Source organism: Pleurodeles waltl, chromosome 8 (assembly GCF_031143425.1).
Source record: "Pleurodeles waltl isolate 20211129_DDA chromosome 8, aPleWal1.hap1.20221129, whole genome shotgun sequence".
Classification (NCBI taxonomy): Eukaryota; Metazoa; Chordata; class Amphibia; order Caudata; family Salamandridae; genus Pleurodeles; species Pleurodeles waltl.
The window spans coordinates 214,190,748-214,207,002 of record NC_090447.1 but is presented as its reverse complement, the minus strand read 5'-3'; the positions used below and the strand labels follow the sequence as shown (position 1 = coordinate 214,207,002).

Genomic DNA, 16,255 nt, shown 5'->3' with positions numbered 1-16,255 from the left:
TCAAACACATGCGTAGCTAGGAATTGAATGATGCCCACTTCCATGACTAGTGTTACTACTTAAAAAAAAAAAAAATTACATCAAATAAACCCTGACACACAGCCGTTCTCTTTTTCAATCTTCGCAGAAGCTGTCTTGTCATGTGTATACAGTCTACAGAGAAATTCAAAATACAGGCTCGAGTGGAAAAAAATTGAGAGAGGCGGCGGAGATGTCTCTTTTGTTTACTATGAGGGTGACATAGTAGGTATGTTTTAAAGAAAAAGTAAATGAATTGCAATTATTGTGAGCATTTGTGTTTTTGTTTGCACATTTTATTCTATGACCTGTTTTTTTATGTAACTTTGTAAATGCAACAAGACTTACTGGAATAAATATCCTGTCACGTTTAAAAATGTGTTATGGTTCATAAAGCCAAACATTATTATCAATGAGGACAGATTTTATAAAATGTTTAAGCCACTCCGGTATTTCAATGTAGGTCAAGCTGGATGATCACATTCTCAATGTAAAGAGCATACCTTTGTGAAACAAGAATTTGTGTAATGGAGACAGCTTCAAAACTTATTGTATCCTATGACTTAGCACTTTAAGAATTTAATTACTTAATTGCCACAAACTCCTGAATAACTTTACTTAACAAACATCATGAATGTGGTCCATGTCCATCATATTAACATGGTGAAGTATACTCGCCAGCCCGACTGGATGTTATTGCAAAACAGATTGTACACTTGGTAGTCGTAAAGTCTTTCTCAATCGACTGTTTTGCTCTCAGTATTTGCCAGAGTCGAACATCTTATAGGTCCCATAATAGTGAGCAGATGTATAGCTGGAAGCGACTTGCAGTTAATGAGTTTAGTAGCCCAGTGGGAGAGGAGAGAGTGGTTAAAAGAAGGATGAACAGGAGAGTGAATGCTGTTTGGAAACAAAACTAAGCGGTCAGACATTTTAGACAAAAAAAAAAAAAAAAAGAGTAAAAGACGTGTCTTATCATAGACAATTATTCTCGTGGGTTCTATTTGGGTCTTGTCTGCTACCAATAAAGAACATTTTGAGTGCATTAAATTATAAAGTTTTATTTTTGAAGTGAAAGTTGCATTTTTCTGTTCTTACCAAAATGACGTGATGGATGAGAACTATGCATTTATATTATGCATATTCAGTTTCTTCATACAGAAGGTAAAAAAATAGTAACTTTTTTTTAAAGCAGACTTTCTCCTGTTGGTTGATAGTTTGGTTTGGGGAAAATGAAACTTGCGGTTTGCAAGATCAGTCTCAGCAAATTTGACACATGAGAAAAACTAATCGGGCTTCTGTTACGAAGTCTCGGATGCAGAAACTTTTATTTTTCATGTATTTACTTATTATGTCTAGAAAGACTCTAATTCACATGTGGCTGATCACAGCTGGTTTCACATTCATATTATTTCAGAAAGATTACTGTCTATTCTAGCCAACCCCTAAAATGGTACATTCTTTGCTTTCTAGAGTGACACATTGGATAGTCTGTCTTTTCCACAGCATGAGGTAATGTTTTCTTTTCAGCACAATAAACAATAGCCAGGATCTCTTTATCATGTCAAATCCACTGGTGGCCAGTAATATGGCTGTGCAGTAGGGCAGGTCACATGAGTGGCCACACAGATACTTCCCCTCACTCGTCCACATGCACTCTTACACACACACACACACACACACACACACCAACCATTCGCAAGCACATTCTCTCACACACACACACACACACCATTCGCAAGCACATTCTCTCACACACACACACCATTCGCAAGCACATTCTCTCACACACACACACACACACCATTCGCAAGCACATTCTCGCACACACACACCATTCGCAAGCACATTCTCTCACACGCACACACACACCATTCGCAAGCACATTCTCTCACACGCACACACACACCATTCGCAAGCACATTCTCTCACACACACACACCATTCGCAAGCACATTCTCTCACACACACACACACACCATTCGCAAGCACATTCTCTCACACACACACACACCATTCGCAAGCACATTCTCTCTCACACACACACACACACACCATTCGCAAGCACATTCTCTCACACACACACACCATTCGCAAGCACATTCTCTCACACACACACACCATTCGCAAGCACATTCTCTCACACACACACACCATTCGCAAGCACATTCTCTCACACACACACACCATTCGCAAGCACATTCTCTCTCACACACACACCATTCGCAAGCACATTCTCTCTCACACACACCATTCGCAAGCACATTCTCTCACACACACCATTCGCAAGCACATTCTCTCACACACACACACACACCATTCGCAAGCACATTCTCTCACACACACACACCATTCGCAAGCACATTCTCTCACACACACACACACCATTCGCAAGCACATTCTCTCTCACACACACACACACACACCATTCGCAAGCACATTCTCTCTCACACACACACACACCATTCGCAAGCACATTCTCTCACACACACACACCATTCGCAAGCACATTCTCTCACACACACACACCATTCGCAAGCACATTCTCTCTCACACACACACACACACACGCCCACCATTCGCAAGCACATTCTCTCACACACACACACACACCATTCGCAAGCACATTCTCTCACACACCATTCGCAAGCACATTCTCTCACACACACACCATTCGCAAGCACATTCTCTCACACACACACCATTCGCAAGCACATTCTCTCACACACACACACCCACCATTCGCAAGCACATTCTCTCACACACACACCCACCATTCGCAAGCACATTCTCTCACACACACACACACCATTCGCAAGCACATTCTCTCTCACACACACACACACACACCATTCGCAAGCACATTCTCTCACACACACACACACACCATTCGCAAGCACATTCTCTCACACACACACACCATTCGCAAGCACATTCTCTCACACACACACACCATTCGCAAGCACATTCTCTCACACACACACACCATTCGCAAGCACATTCTCTCACACACACACACCATTCGCAAGCACATTCTCTCACACACACACACCATTCGCAAGCACATTCTCTCACACACACACACCATTCACAAGCACATTCTCTCACACACACACACACACCATTCGCAAGCACATTCTCTCACACACACACACCATTCGCAAGCACATTCTCTCACACACACACACCATTCGCAAGCACATTCTCTCGCACACACACACCCACCATTCGCAAGCACATTCTCTCACACACACACACACACACACCATTCGCAAGCACATTCTCTCACACACCATTCGCAAGTACATTCTCTCACACACACACCATTCGCAAGCACATTCTCTCACACACACACCATTCGCAAGCACATTCTCTCACACACACAAACCCACCATTCGCAAGCACATTCTCTCACACACACCCACCATTCGCAAGCACATTCTCTCACACACACACACCATTCGCAAGCACATTCTCTCACACACACACCATTCGCAAGCACATTCTCTCACACACACACACCATTCGCAAGCACATTCTCTCTCACACACACACACACATAATTCGCAAGCACATTCTCTCACACACACACACACACCATTCGCAAGCACATTCTCTCACACACACACACCATTCGCAAGCACATTCTCTCACACACACACACCATTCGCAAGCACATTCTCTCACACACACACACACACACACACCATTCGCAAGCACATTCTCTCTCACACACACACCCACACCAGTCACAAGCACATTCTCTCACACACACACACACCCACACCAGTCGCAAGCACATTCTCTCACACACACACACACCCACCATTCGCAAGCACATTCTCTCACACACACACACCATTCGCAAGCACATTCTCTCACACACACACCATTCGCAAGCACATTCTCTCACACACACACCATTCGCAAGCACATTCTCTCTCACACACACACACACCATTTGCAAGCACATTCTCTCTCACACACACACACACCATTCGCAAGCACATTCTCTCTCACACACACACACACACCCACACCCACCATTCGCAAGCACATTCTCTCACACACACACACACACCCCCACCATTCGCAAGCACATTCTCTCACACACACACCCACCCCCACCATTCGCAAGCACATTCTCTCACACACACACACACCCACACCCACCATTCGCAAGCACATTCTCTCACACACCCACACCCATCATTCGCAAGCACATTCTCTCACACACACACCCACACCCACCATTCGCAAGCACATTCTCTCACACACATATTTATTCACTGCACGCTCTCATAAATACACATACATTCGAACACAGACACAAACGCAGCATAAAAAAAAAAAAAAAATACATTTACCGGAAAATGGCAGAAACTGTGGGTGGTTGTTAGGAAGCCTCAGTGGCACCTGTGGGCCTCAGGAAGGGACAGACGGAAGATTTTCACCTCATTTCCTTACCTTGTCATGGATCAGCCAAAGAGAGGAGAACAGTACCTACCTGCCTTGCCTGAACATGAAAAGTGTCACAGCCTGTCAGGCGCTCTTCATGCTTTGAAAAAAAGGTTGGGAGGCCATGACCCCTCTGCCCTTAATGACTGGCCACGCTTTGTCAAATCACACCTTCAATGATTACGCTAATTGTTAGACCTGTCAGCTCTTGGTGTAGTTTCCCCTGTCTTTTAGGCTTCTGACCTCCTGTTTTTGATCCTCTGCTGAACTTAGTTTTTGCTGGCTCTAGGACTCTGTGCACTTTACCACTGCTGACCAGTGCTAAAGGGTAAGTGTTCTCTGTGTAAATTGTATTGGTGTTTGGTTTATCCATATTTGGTATGTTCGATTTACTAGTAAGTCCCTAGTAGAGTGCACCATGGGTGCCCAGGGCCTGTAAGTCAAATGTTACTAGTCGGCCTGCAGCCCTGATTGTGCCACCTACATAAGTAGCCCTGTAAGCATGTCTCAAACCTGCCACTGTAGTGCCTGTGTGTGCCACTTTAAGCTGCCATTTTGACCTGGCAACTGCACCCACTTGCCAAGCCCAAGCCTTACCTTTTACTACATGTAAGTCAACCCTAAGGTGGACGTAAGGCAGCCATATGGGCAGGGTGCAGTGTATTTAAAAGGGAGGATATGTACTGGTGTTGTTTACATGTCCTGATAGTGAAATATGGCTAATTTGTTTTTCACTCCTGCAAGGCCTATCTCTCCCAAGGGTTAACATGGGAATTGCCTTGAAATATCTTTAAAGTGTAATTTTCCATTGGGAGCAGATATAGAGTTGGAGTGTGGGGTCTCCGAACTCACAATTTAAAAATACATCTTTTGTTGAAGTTGTTTTTTAAATTGTAAGTTTGAAAATGCCACTTTTAGAAACTGGGCATGTTCTTGCTTAACCATGCTGTGGTTCTACCTGTCTGTGGAATACACGTCTGGTCACTATGTCAATTGGGCTGTTTGTGAATTCACTATAGACAGTCACACAAAGGTAGATAAGGTGTGCATGGGTCTTCCTGGGCTAGAGTGGTGAGAGGAGCTGACACTTGCCTCTGAATAGGGCTGTGCCAGTCCTTCATACAGGGCAGGAAAGGCAGGGTGTTGTGCACTACAAAGACTTTCCTTTGAAGTTTACCTACTTCAAAGGCAGACATGAGTATACGTATTGGACCTCTGCGACCACAACTCTAGAATCCTTCTGGACAAAGGACATTCTGCCAGGAAGAAGAGCTACATTCTGTAGGAAGGACTGCCACTCTGCCTGTTGCTTTACTGTGCTGACCTGCTGCTCCAGTCCTTTAAGTGAAAGGACTGGACTTTGCTTTCTTCTTCCTTCTCCCAAAGGATTCCAAGGGCTTGCATTGAGCTTGCTTCCTGTTAGAAGTCTCATGGATATCAAAGACTTCATCTACCAGCACCTAGGCACTCTTGCTGAGAGTCCTGACTCACCAAGTGGTGCTAAATCCAGTTTCTGGGCCCTTGGGAGGGAGTTCTGGTGTAACTCAGAAGAAACAAAATACATCGACTCCAATATGACTTCAGAACCGGCACTGCTTTCTGACTCAATGGCGCTGCCTGCACCGGAGCAGTGGTCCCTGCTGAGTGCAAAGACTGCGACCGCTGCTGCAAGACCGGCACCTCTGCAGTACCTCTGAAGTCCTGCCGCAGCATGAGTCCTGATTGCTGTGTTACTGACACCCAACTCCGCCGCAGTACCTGTAGCCCAATGGTGTGATGGCGACACCGCAAAGTTGATGCATTGTGTCTTGACCTGCTGGATTTATCAACCCCGCTGGATCGTAATGATCCGATGCTTGGCCACTGACGTCCCATCACCTCCCCTGCAACCATAAGGAACTGACGTTTCACCTTCCTTGCCTAGCAGTAAGGAACTAATGCCGCACCAGCTCCAGCGACGGCTCACCTCCCCGAATCCGTAATGTCTTTGGTCCCTCGTTTTCTATAAGCACTGTACCTGGGGTTTGTGCGACTCTGTGACCACCCCACAAGACGCCGTAATAGTCCCAGTTGGAGATATTGTGTTTTTAAGTGCTTTACTGAGATTTACTCTTTAGCAAATTGTATCTTTGCTTGTGGATGTTCGATTTATGCCATTTTGGTCTTGTTTAATTCAGATCAATATTGGCTGTTTGCCTAACTTGTTGGGAGTACTTTTGTGGTGTTTTCACTGTGCTACTGTGTGTGTGTGTGTACAAATAATTTAGACATTGTCTCTGAGATAAGCCAGACTGCTTGTGCCAAGCTACCAAGGGAGTCAGCAGGAGTTATCTTAGCGGTGTGGCTCCCTTACCCTGACTAAAGTGAGGGTCCCTACTTGGACAGGGTGCAAACCAAGGCCAACTGGATACCCCATTTCTAACATTAATTAAAACATTTCAAAATAGGGGTGTTGAGCAATTTTCTTAACATAATTATTTTTCAGCTTGTCCGGTACCATGAGCATAGGTTCCAATACTGCATATGTCTTTTCAGCAGTCACCTTTGCAGAGCAAGTAAACCTCTCATTGCCCAAGGTTGCTCCAGGTTGAAGATAAATCTAGTTTTTTTTAATTCACTGGCAGAGCATCTACAATGGGTTCGCAGCTGATCACATTGATTCACCTGCTCTTTGTGTCCCTAATCTGATTCCCAGGCTGTTGTTAAAGCTTTTTGCTTAATGGAACACCATCATCTCTCACTGGATATGTCCTTCCAAGATGGTAAACTCTATATTTTCTTCATATCCTGAAAATCTAACATAATCGCCTTTGTCTAGTTCATGACTATTGAAAAATTGCTAAATCCTGCACTCTCATAACATGCCACTGAGTAGGTGCTGTCATGCCTTTGATTTTATATCAGTGAAATGCAGGAAAGGTCTACTTCTAGCCTCTTCTGCCTGCCATTTCGACTTCTTGACCTTCATAGCAACTTCTTTGCCAGAAGAGAGGTTAGAAAGCTGGTCTTTTTTTCTCTTAAGACTGGTGGTAAAACACCCTACATTTGACTTACTTTATGTTTGTGTTTAAGATGATTTCCTTCATTCAGCAAGTGTATTATTTCCGTTGAGACCGCACAATACATAATAATAGCAAATACTTATTAGCTTCATCAAATAATACCTGATCTCTTAGTTAAATCCTCCTTACACAGCCTAACCATCAAACTTACTGCTGAACAGCGGGGAAGTGGTGAAGGGGATTTTGTTATGGCTCTGTTTTTTGCCCTGTGAAGGCTTGGCGAAGCTTTGCATGTTCCTTATTCCTAAAGACTTTGAAAGATCCAGACTTCGTTCAGTGCTGACCTCAGTGAGTATCCCAGTTGTTGAGTTCTGTTTCTCTTCCTCCCCTGGATTTCTGGTTCCTGTGCCAGAATTGGGACCTGGATAGGTGAACATCTTGTAGGTGCACTAATGTTACAGGGTGTCAATTCAAGTGTGCAGCCATGCAAAGATGCAGTGATCTTGATGAGGTGACGCAATAAGTCCTAGGGCTTGCCCCCATCCTGGAAAGGGATGCCTGGATTGCAGCCACAAATCATAGGCTGGTACATTTGTGGCTGGAAGAGATGTAACTGTGGCTATGGTGTGGTGGTATCATCAGATTTTGAGACGCTGTTGAAGGTGCAGGAGTACTGTACTGAAACCTAATGCCAGGAAAGTTTGGCAGTCATATTGGGAGTGAATGAGCACTTTTTATTAAGGTGTTATTAATCTGTACAATTAACTGCACAATTCCTGATACTAAGTTGGCATTAATGGCCTGCAAAACCAAGGGCAAGTAACGGGTGGTAATTGCTATGTGCATAATATGGCTGATTCTCATCCCAGCATGTGTCGGAGTTAGCGAACTTCAAGTGAGCACCAATAAAAGAAATATGGAACAGATCTGTAAACTGGAAGAACATATCCCACCAAAAATATATGCATGTTCGGCATTCCTGATACGGCAAAAACAAGGAACTTCGATATATTTCAGGAATTCTTTATGCATTTTGGTTTACTGATCAGACGATGCCCAAGACTTACTGGTGAACAGGGCTCATATGTACACCCCCTATAAGGATTTGTGTTTTTCTCAGGGTGACCATAAGCCAACCCCAACTTCAAAAAGGTAAAATCAAAATATTAATAAACGCACACAAGTAGAAAGAACCGTCAAGCAACATAAATAGAATATTTTTTCCTTAATTTCAAGTGGGAACAGTGCTTTGGGAAAGCATTTGATAAGGTCAAGCAGAAGATGTGAAAGAGGAACATTCTGTATGCATTTCTTCCTCACACCAGAGCTGAGGTCCAGGAGAAGACTCCGTATCAAGTTTCCACACAATGCCATAATTGATTGCCCACAGATTGTTGAAGGATGGTATTAATATCGCTCTCTTGATCATTATGTTCATGGAAAGGGTATTTTATCAAGCTATGTTCACACACAATAATAACTGGACAGCGGGTACCCAGTTTTGGTACTTGGTACTGCAGAACCAGAGAATATGCTTTGGAATAAAACTATGAAACTTAATAATGAAAGGTCATCATAACATGACTTAGTTAGAATAGAAAAAAATGAGTCTACACGCAGACTTCGGTCTCTTATGTTGCAGGAACTGGTGGCTTGGGAGGCTTGTTCGTTCCTCCAAACTCTTATTTTAATCTGTGATCTTCGTATCTACGTTCATCATTTTACATCACTCTTTCTAAATGTGTTTCACTCTTCTGTAATGACTGGCCGTTTATTCTGTCTTTGACTTTGATTTTAGGGATTGTGTGGTTTAGTAAAGAAGCTCAGACTTCTCATAAAGCGGGTTGTGTTTTTATATCACTATTCCTACAATTATTGTTTGTGGTGAATGCAGGTGAACAGTAGTGTGAACAGTTGTATGAACTGTGAAGTAGTAAGCCATTATAGTGCTTCGAAGCTGGCAACCAAATTTCTGGATCCAAAGTGCATGGCTGTGTTGGATGTGTGGGAGTAAGATAAATTAATTGTTGAATCATAATGCACTGGAAGACAATAAAACACATTTAAAGGGATTAATGGTATTGAAAAATGTTTATAGTAACTTGTGTTATATGTACCATGGCTGACAGCAAGGCATTGTATTAAATGTTAATTGGATCAGTGGAGTTAAATATTGTGCTTTTGAAGAAGGGATTTTACTGTTGCCGCATTGCAGCAGACCTACCAGATGAAGGAGAAGTAAAATTTATTGTATGTAATTGTATTGTATTATATTGTAATAATATTTATATAGTGCTTACTACCCCGGACGAGGCATCGAAGCGCTTTTCGGCGAGTTGCACGCTACTCCCGAACCCAAGAGGAATTTGTGGTGGATTAATATAGGGAGATATGAGTACAGTTTTAGTATTATTATGAGTTAATTTGAGCAGAGGATATGTGAGTTTGTTAGTTGGAATGACTACAGTAATGGATGGATAGAAGAGGGAAGAATCCAGAAGTGTTAATTCAGAGTTTACAGTAATAGGATGAGGCTTGGGATATGTAAAGGAGAGATGGAGGAGGGAAAGAGTCTGTGGAAAGGGTTAGGGAGATCATAGTATTAGGAGGGGTTTTGGATTAATCAAAGATGAGATAAATGAGGGAGAATTTAGTAGGGTTTTTGGGAGATCACGGTAGTAAAGTGAGGTTTGGGTGAGCTAGATGTGGAAGAGGAGGGAAGAGCTTAGGCATGGTTATTTTGGAGATGAAAGTAGTAGAATAGGTTTGGGATGAGTCAGAGTGGGGATGGAGGATAGATTGATAGAGACATGACATGGTGATGGGTAGACAAATTAAAGCTTACAAGAGAGTAGATCTATATTTGTATATATTTATAATTTTATTTATACATACTTTTAAAATTATTTTTTGTTAATTTTATTTATTCATTTAAAAAAAAAACTTTAACATACTTATTAATAATTTGAATTTTATTTATAGATTTTATTATATTTATTTGTATTTAATTTTTCTCTAGTACAGTAGGACTAGAGTAATAAAGAGATGTAAATACATAGTAATGGAATATATGTTCAAGGAATATAATAGGTATAATATGAGAAGAAAAGTAGTATTGTATAAACACAGACTTTCAAGATTTGTAATATTTGAAGTTTATTAGTAAGTGTACTTTTGTAACATTTATCTTTCCTCAATTTTTGAATAGTGAAATGCTTATAATAAAAAATTTGATCAGTGTGATAAAAAAAACGAGAGCAGGGATTCAAAAGTATCTTATATAACAACTTATCTAAGAGCTACGCAATGACCTATGAACATGTTAAGCATAGAATAACAGACATATATATGTATATACACACACACACATTCACATACATATTTAATCATGAACAAATATACATTTGTTAAACAGGTTTAAAGAGTATGTGTGTAATTTATTGTTATGACATAGTAGCGATGCATATTTCCTAAACAGCTATACATATCTAGAATATACACATAATCAGATTAAAAATATTTATCAACACAATCATATGCAGTCCATTGTTGTTTGAATATGGTGGTTATGAAGGAAAGAGGCAACTCTTGAGTAGTCTTCTGAAGACAAGATAGTTATCCGTGGACCTTATATTTGGGGGTAATGAATTCCTTGGCTTAAACGGAGAACGATGTACCACCTGGAGTCTTTTTCTTGTATGGTGGTGTTCTAAGGCGGGGTGCCAATCTTGAGCGGATGTTTCTTTGTTGAATGTATTTGGTTATTTTGTTTGTGATAAAAAAGCAGTCCTGTTCCATGTATATCTGTGTGGGTGATACAAAGCAGCTTGAAGGTGGATCTTCTGGCAATGAGTAACCAGTGTAGTGCTCTCAAGGCAACGGAGATGTGGGCTTGTGGCTTTATATGTAATAGTAGCTTGGCAGCGGAGTTCTGAATACGTTGTCGTTTTTTCATAATAGAGATGATGCATGGTAGAGGCCATTGGCATAATCCAGTTTCGATAGTACAAGAGAGATAGTAGCCTGCACCTTGTGTGGAAATCCGAGGGTGGGGGAAGATGTGTCACAGAGTTTAAGATGATGAAGCTTGTTCATGCTAATTAGTCCACTTGGGCATTCATTGTTAACGTGCAGTCCATAGTAATTCCAAGGTTTTAAACTTCCTCTGTTAAATGAGGAGGTGGTCCGAAATAGTCAGGCCATGAGCACAGTGGGTCATAATTTATCTAGTCACCACATAAAAGTATTTCTGTTTTGGAGGCATTTAGTTTAAGATGGCTTCAAGTCATCCACTGATCAGCGACTCTGAGGCAACTGAAGATTTGTGAGTTTTCAATGTCTTTGGGGCATTCCAATTTAAGTAGTATCTGTGCGTCATCTGCATAGTTGTAGCATGTGAGTTGAAAATCATTGATCAGTTCTGGTAATTATATCATGTAGATGTTGAAAAGCAAAGGTGAGTTGATAGATCCTTGGGGGACCCCTGCTTTTGTGAGGTACGGTTTGGACGAGAAGTGGGGAGAATAGATAATATTAGTTCTGTTTTGAAGGTAGGATGTAATCCAGTTGAGAGCAGTCCCTTCTATGCCAGCTTTGTGGAGTCTTTGAATTAGGGTGTTATGGTCAACCGTAACAAAGGCAGCCAAGAGGTCCAACAGAAGTAGTGTAGCAACTCCATTGCGGTCGACTGTGTTTTTAAGATCATCCCAGATTGCTATGAGTGCTGATTCAGTAACTCTTCCTGGGCGGAATCCAGTTTAGTGTCTCAAAGTATGGAATTGTCTTCAATGAATTGTGACATCTGGGCGAATGCTGCTCTTTCTATCAGTTTGCTCAGGAAAGGTTCATTTGTGATTGGTCTGTAGTTGTTGGGGTCCTGCGAGTCTAGGTTTGTTTTCTTTGATAACTGATGTATGTATGCCTTTTTCAGGTCTTCAGGAAAAGTTCCTGTAGTTAAAGAGTTGTTGATGATTCTTCTTCCAGGTGTGGCAGCAGAAGTAGATAAAAGAATGTTCTTGAAGATGTGTGGTAGACAAGGGTGAGAAGGGCGACCGGAAGGCCTGCTTTATTTGACCAAATCCATAAATTCACCTTCTGATATTTGTTTGAAGGACTGTAGAGGCTGGGTTGGTTTATTCTTAAAGGGGATTTTAGGAAAAATTCTTTGGTTGCAGATTTAGCATTTCAAATCTGAATAGTACATTTGATTGATGATTTGTATATTCTGTTAAGTTTGTGTAGCTGAAGTTTATCTTGAATGTTGTTTGGTTTGAGCCAGGTCCGCTGCAACCTTCTGATTTGTTGCTTTGTTTTTAAGTTCTGTGTTTCTCCAAGGTGTTGGTTTTCTTTTGTCCTGCTTAGTTTTTCTGAGTGATATTAGGATATCAAAAGATTCCTCTAGCCACTCAAATTTTGGAACAGAATTAATTTTATCTAGATTTGTGTTGGCTGTTAGTTGTGTTTCTAAGTCATCAAAATTGAGTTTGCTCCATGGTCGATAGGTGCATGTATGTAAGTAGTTGTGGCGTGTATTGATTTGTGGTCTTTTATGTCCGAAAGTTATCAAATGGTGGTCTGACCATGTGATTGGCTTGATGCTATGAACGGTAACTAGTACGGCATAGCAAAAATGACATCTAGTATGTGCTGAACATTGAAAGGGGGACTACGAGTCCCAGACTGCTTTGGGCCCCAGGAGACGGCCATTTCCAGCTCCAGCTGCCCCCACTCACCTGCCAGCGAGCATTATGAAGCGCCAGGGGGACAACGCAGCGCGGGATGCGTGCTGGCCGAGGGCAGACTCGTCCTCACCTGTCGGAGCCAGAAGGAGGCTGGGCTGGGACACCCCCTTAACATCAAGCAGGCCCGTAGATGTTCTACATTACTTTACATCGTATTGCTGTTTTCTTCCTCTGGGTTCTAGTGCACTCAAGTTAAAATGGGCAAAAGAAAGGTGAGTGCTATGACTTCCTCGAAAGATACTAACCCTACAGCTTCCATAGTATCATACCTTACCACGGCCATGTCCGCATTAAACACTGAAATTGAATTAGTCGAAAAAAGGCTGGGGGTATCAAGGAAAACACCTGTTTCCTTGCCCCTTACCATGTACAAGTCAAGTAACATTGTAACTATGGGAGAGGAGGAGGGCGGGACCCGTCTGGAGGCTAGTAAGCCAAAGAAAGGGCACAAGATAACGAGCATACAAAAGGGGTGTGTCTTGCAGGATGAATTTAACATCTCTGGTAGAGAAGTCGACCTGTCCATTATAGATAAAGACACCATTGTTTGTATGGAAAATACTGCTTCTCACCCTATAAAACGGAAGAAGTCCACCCCTGGGAATTCGAGCATGTCCTAGTCAAAAGCCTCAAAATCCAACGGGTCTAAGTGGGGCAATTCCCTGGTCTGTAAGCCATCTATAACTGGGAAAAAAAACAGAGGGTGGGGCCTGTGGGTCCCCGAGATCCTGATGCCGAACATGGGGACAAAGCCTATATGTAATCCATGTTAGAGAGAGCCCTTAAAACTCTAGTAAACTTGTTGCGGAGTATAAACTCCTCACTAAAACACTTACTTGAATCTACAAAGTGTAGCCCAGCCCTTACCCCGACCATAGAGCTGGACATAGTGATCTGTCCCCCAGGCACAGCAGCAGAAAATTGTGCTGAGGTACATCATAAGGGCCATTATCCTAGATCAGGAGGACCAAATAAGCTGAGTAATAGTCCTTATGGACCGGCCTGCCAATTCCAGTAGAATTCCAGCTAAATCCTTATCCGCACCTCTAGGGAAAAATGGGAGAGGACAGGTCCCTGTGAGTACATGGCTGATGGAGTTTAAAGCACATGATTCACCTAAGCGAAAGAACCTACAAACTCTGCAACTTCCACCTCAATGTACCCCCTACAGTATCGTGCTAAAAAATGTCCCACCTCTGTCACTCAATACTAACGAGCAGGATGACCAATTTAAAAATAAAGTAGTCCATTGGCTAAATAAAACACTGTGGGGAGGTGGGAACCAGTGAGTGCCTTTGGAGTGGTATTATTGGAGTAAGGAGGGTACTTTGGCTGGGTAACAGTAAGAAAAGCCTCCCAGGTGGTTGTGTGGTAGTAAATGTTATAAATCCACAGCAGGTGGAATGGATACTGAAGCAGTGTGAAACCGTGCAGGAGAGTAATGTTAACATCCAGGCTGTACCGCTGGGATATTTCTATCAGCCACCCAAGAGCGTCGGCAGCAACCCTGGTGATGCCCAAAATGTTCTGTCCCCATTCAGAACAGATATAGTTTTCTGGGCCAATATCTAGATGAAGTTGATTGACGGAGAGAGAGTAACAGTCCTTCGACTTTGACCCACTCGCTCACTCTGACACAAATTACGAATGCAGACACAGCCAATCATGACTGCAGTCACCCTCAAAAGAGTCACACTAGTGAGGGCGTGGGTGAACACAAATGCAGAAAGGAAAACACTCTCAACCAGAATTTGGAAGTTGAGAGTTCTGAAATACAGGGGCTCAGTTCTACTTTGAAGCATGTAGGGGCTGAAAGATTTTCTACACAGCACTGGCAGACACTGTTTTGGAACATAGCGGGCATTGGGGAGGAATACCACAATGATTGGCTTGCCTTGTTAGAAAACAAGCAGGTGGTTTGCCTCCAAGAAACATGGGCCAATAGAGCGATTCATATCAATGGGTTTCAGTAAGTCACGACCCTGGCTATGCGAAAACCTGTAGGGCTCAGCATTGGGGGGGTTGATGACGCTGATCAACATCACCTCAGGCGCTAAGGTAACTAAATGTAAGACTGACTCCCCTTACTACAAGCTAGTGTTGTTGTCTATGAAGGGCAGCCCAATAATCCTTTTAGTTAATTTTTACCTTAATTATTTTGTGAGATCTAACGTTGAGATTTTACACACCCTTGCGAAGGCCATTGAGGAAATGGTTCGCTGCTTGAATAAGGATCTTATAATTATATGGGGTGGGGATTTCAATGTCTCCCTTTGTTCCCCAGGGGACAATAGGATCTGTGGATTAAATGATTTCCACTTTACCCACAACCCCTGTGGGGACACGTTAAATAATCTTATGAGGACTCATGATTTAGTGGTGGCAAGTGGCATCTCACCGACCTTTACACCACCTGATATTATTTTTATTGAGAGGGGGGCGGTCTGTAATTGATCACGTAATGATGTCAAGGTCCTCGCAGGAAAAACTGGGTGATTTGAGGTTGTGCCAAGTGGCCTCGGCGAACATTACCCGCTGGTCCTATTGTTCCAATATGGTTTCAAAAAGAGAAGTCTGCAGAAAATGGGAGGCCGTGTGGAATACCATAGGAATAAAGGTGTGGTATGTAAATGGCAAAAAGTAGACAAAGAAACTCTCCTAAGTAGGGTTGTGGGCAAAAACGTGGACACCTTTGAAACCTGCCGAAACACTGAGTTACCCTAGTCTCAGATCCTGGAAGCTTTCACAGACATCTGCATGGCAGTTACAACACATTTAATTCTACCTACCGAATCTCCCAAAATCAGACTTGTAAAATGGTTCGATAAATCAACCAGTTATGCCCATTCAAATCTCATGCGGGCATTAAAATCCACTCCGAACCACAAATCAGAGGTCACAAAATGCAGGGCTCAGTACAAGAAGGCAGTTTCAGCTAGGAAGAAAGTGATAGGAGAAAAAGCATGGGAGAAATTGACGATTGACTCAGCTATAAATGACTGGGCACAATTTTGAAAAGTCGTCAATACCCCCCCT

General features: G+C 42.5%; 1 protein-coding gene across 2 annotated transcripts in view; it reads left to right on the top strand.

The window, feature by feature from the left end:
• The window catches only part of JAM2 (junctional adhesion molecule 2), a 323,144-nt gene that overhangs the window by 168,308 nt on the left and 138,581 nt on the right, over positions 1-16,255 (top strand). For both annotated transcript variants that reach the window (XM_069204089.1, XM_069204090.1), the window contains exon 3: positions 128-247. In XM_069204089.1, coding sequence (XP_069060190.1) covers positions 128-247 — 120 coding nt within the window. The remainder of the gene's footprint in view (positions 1-127; positions 248-16,255) is intronic.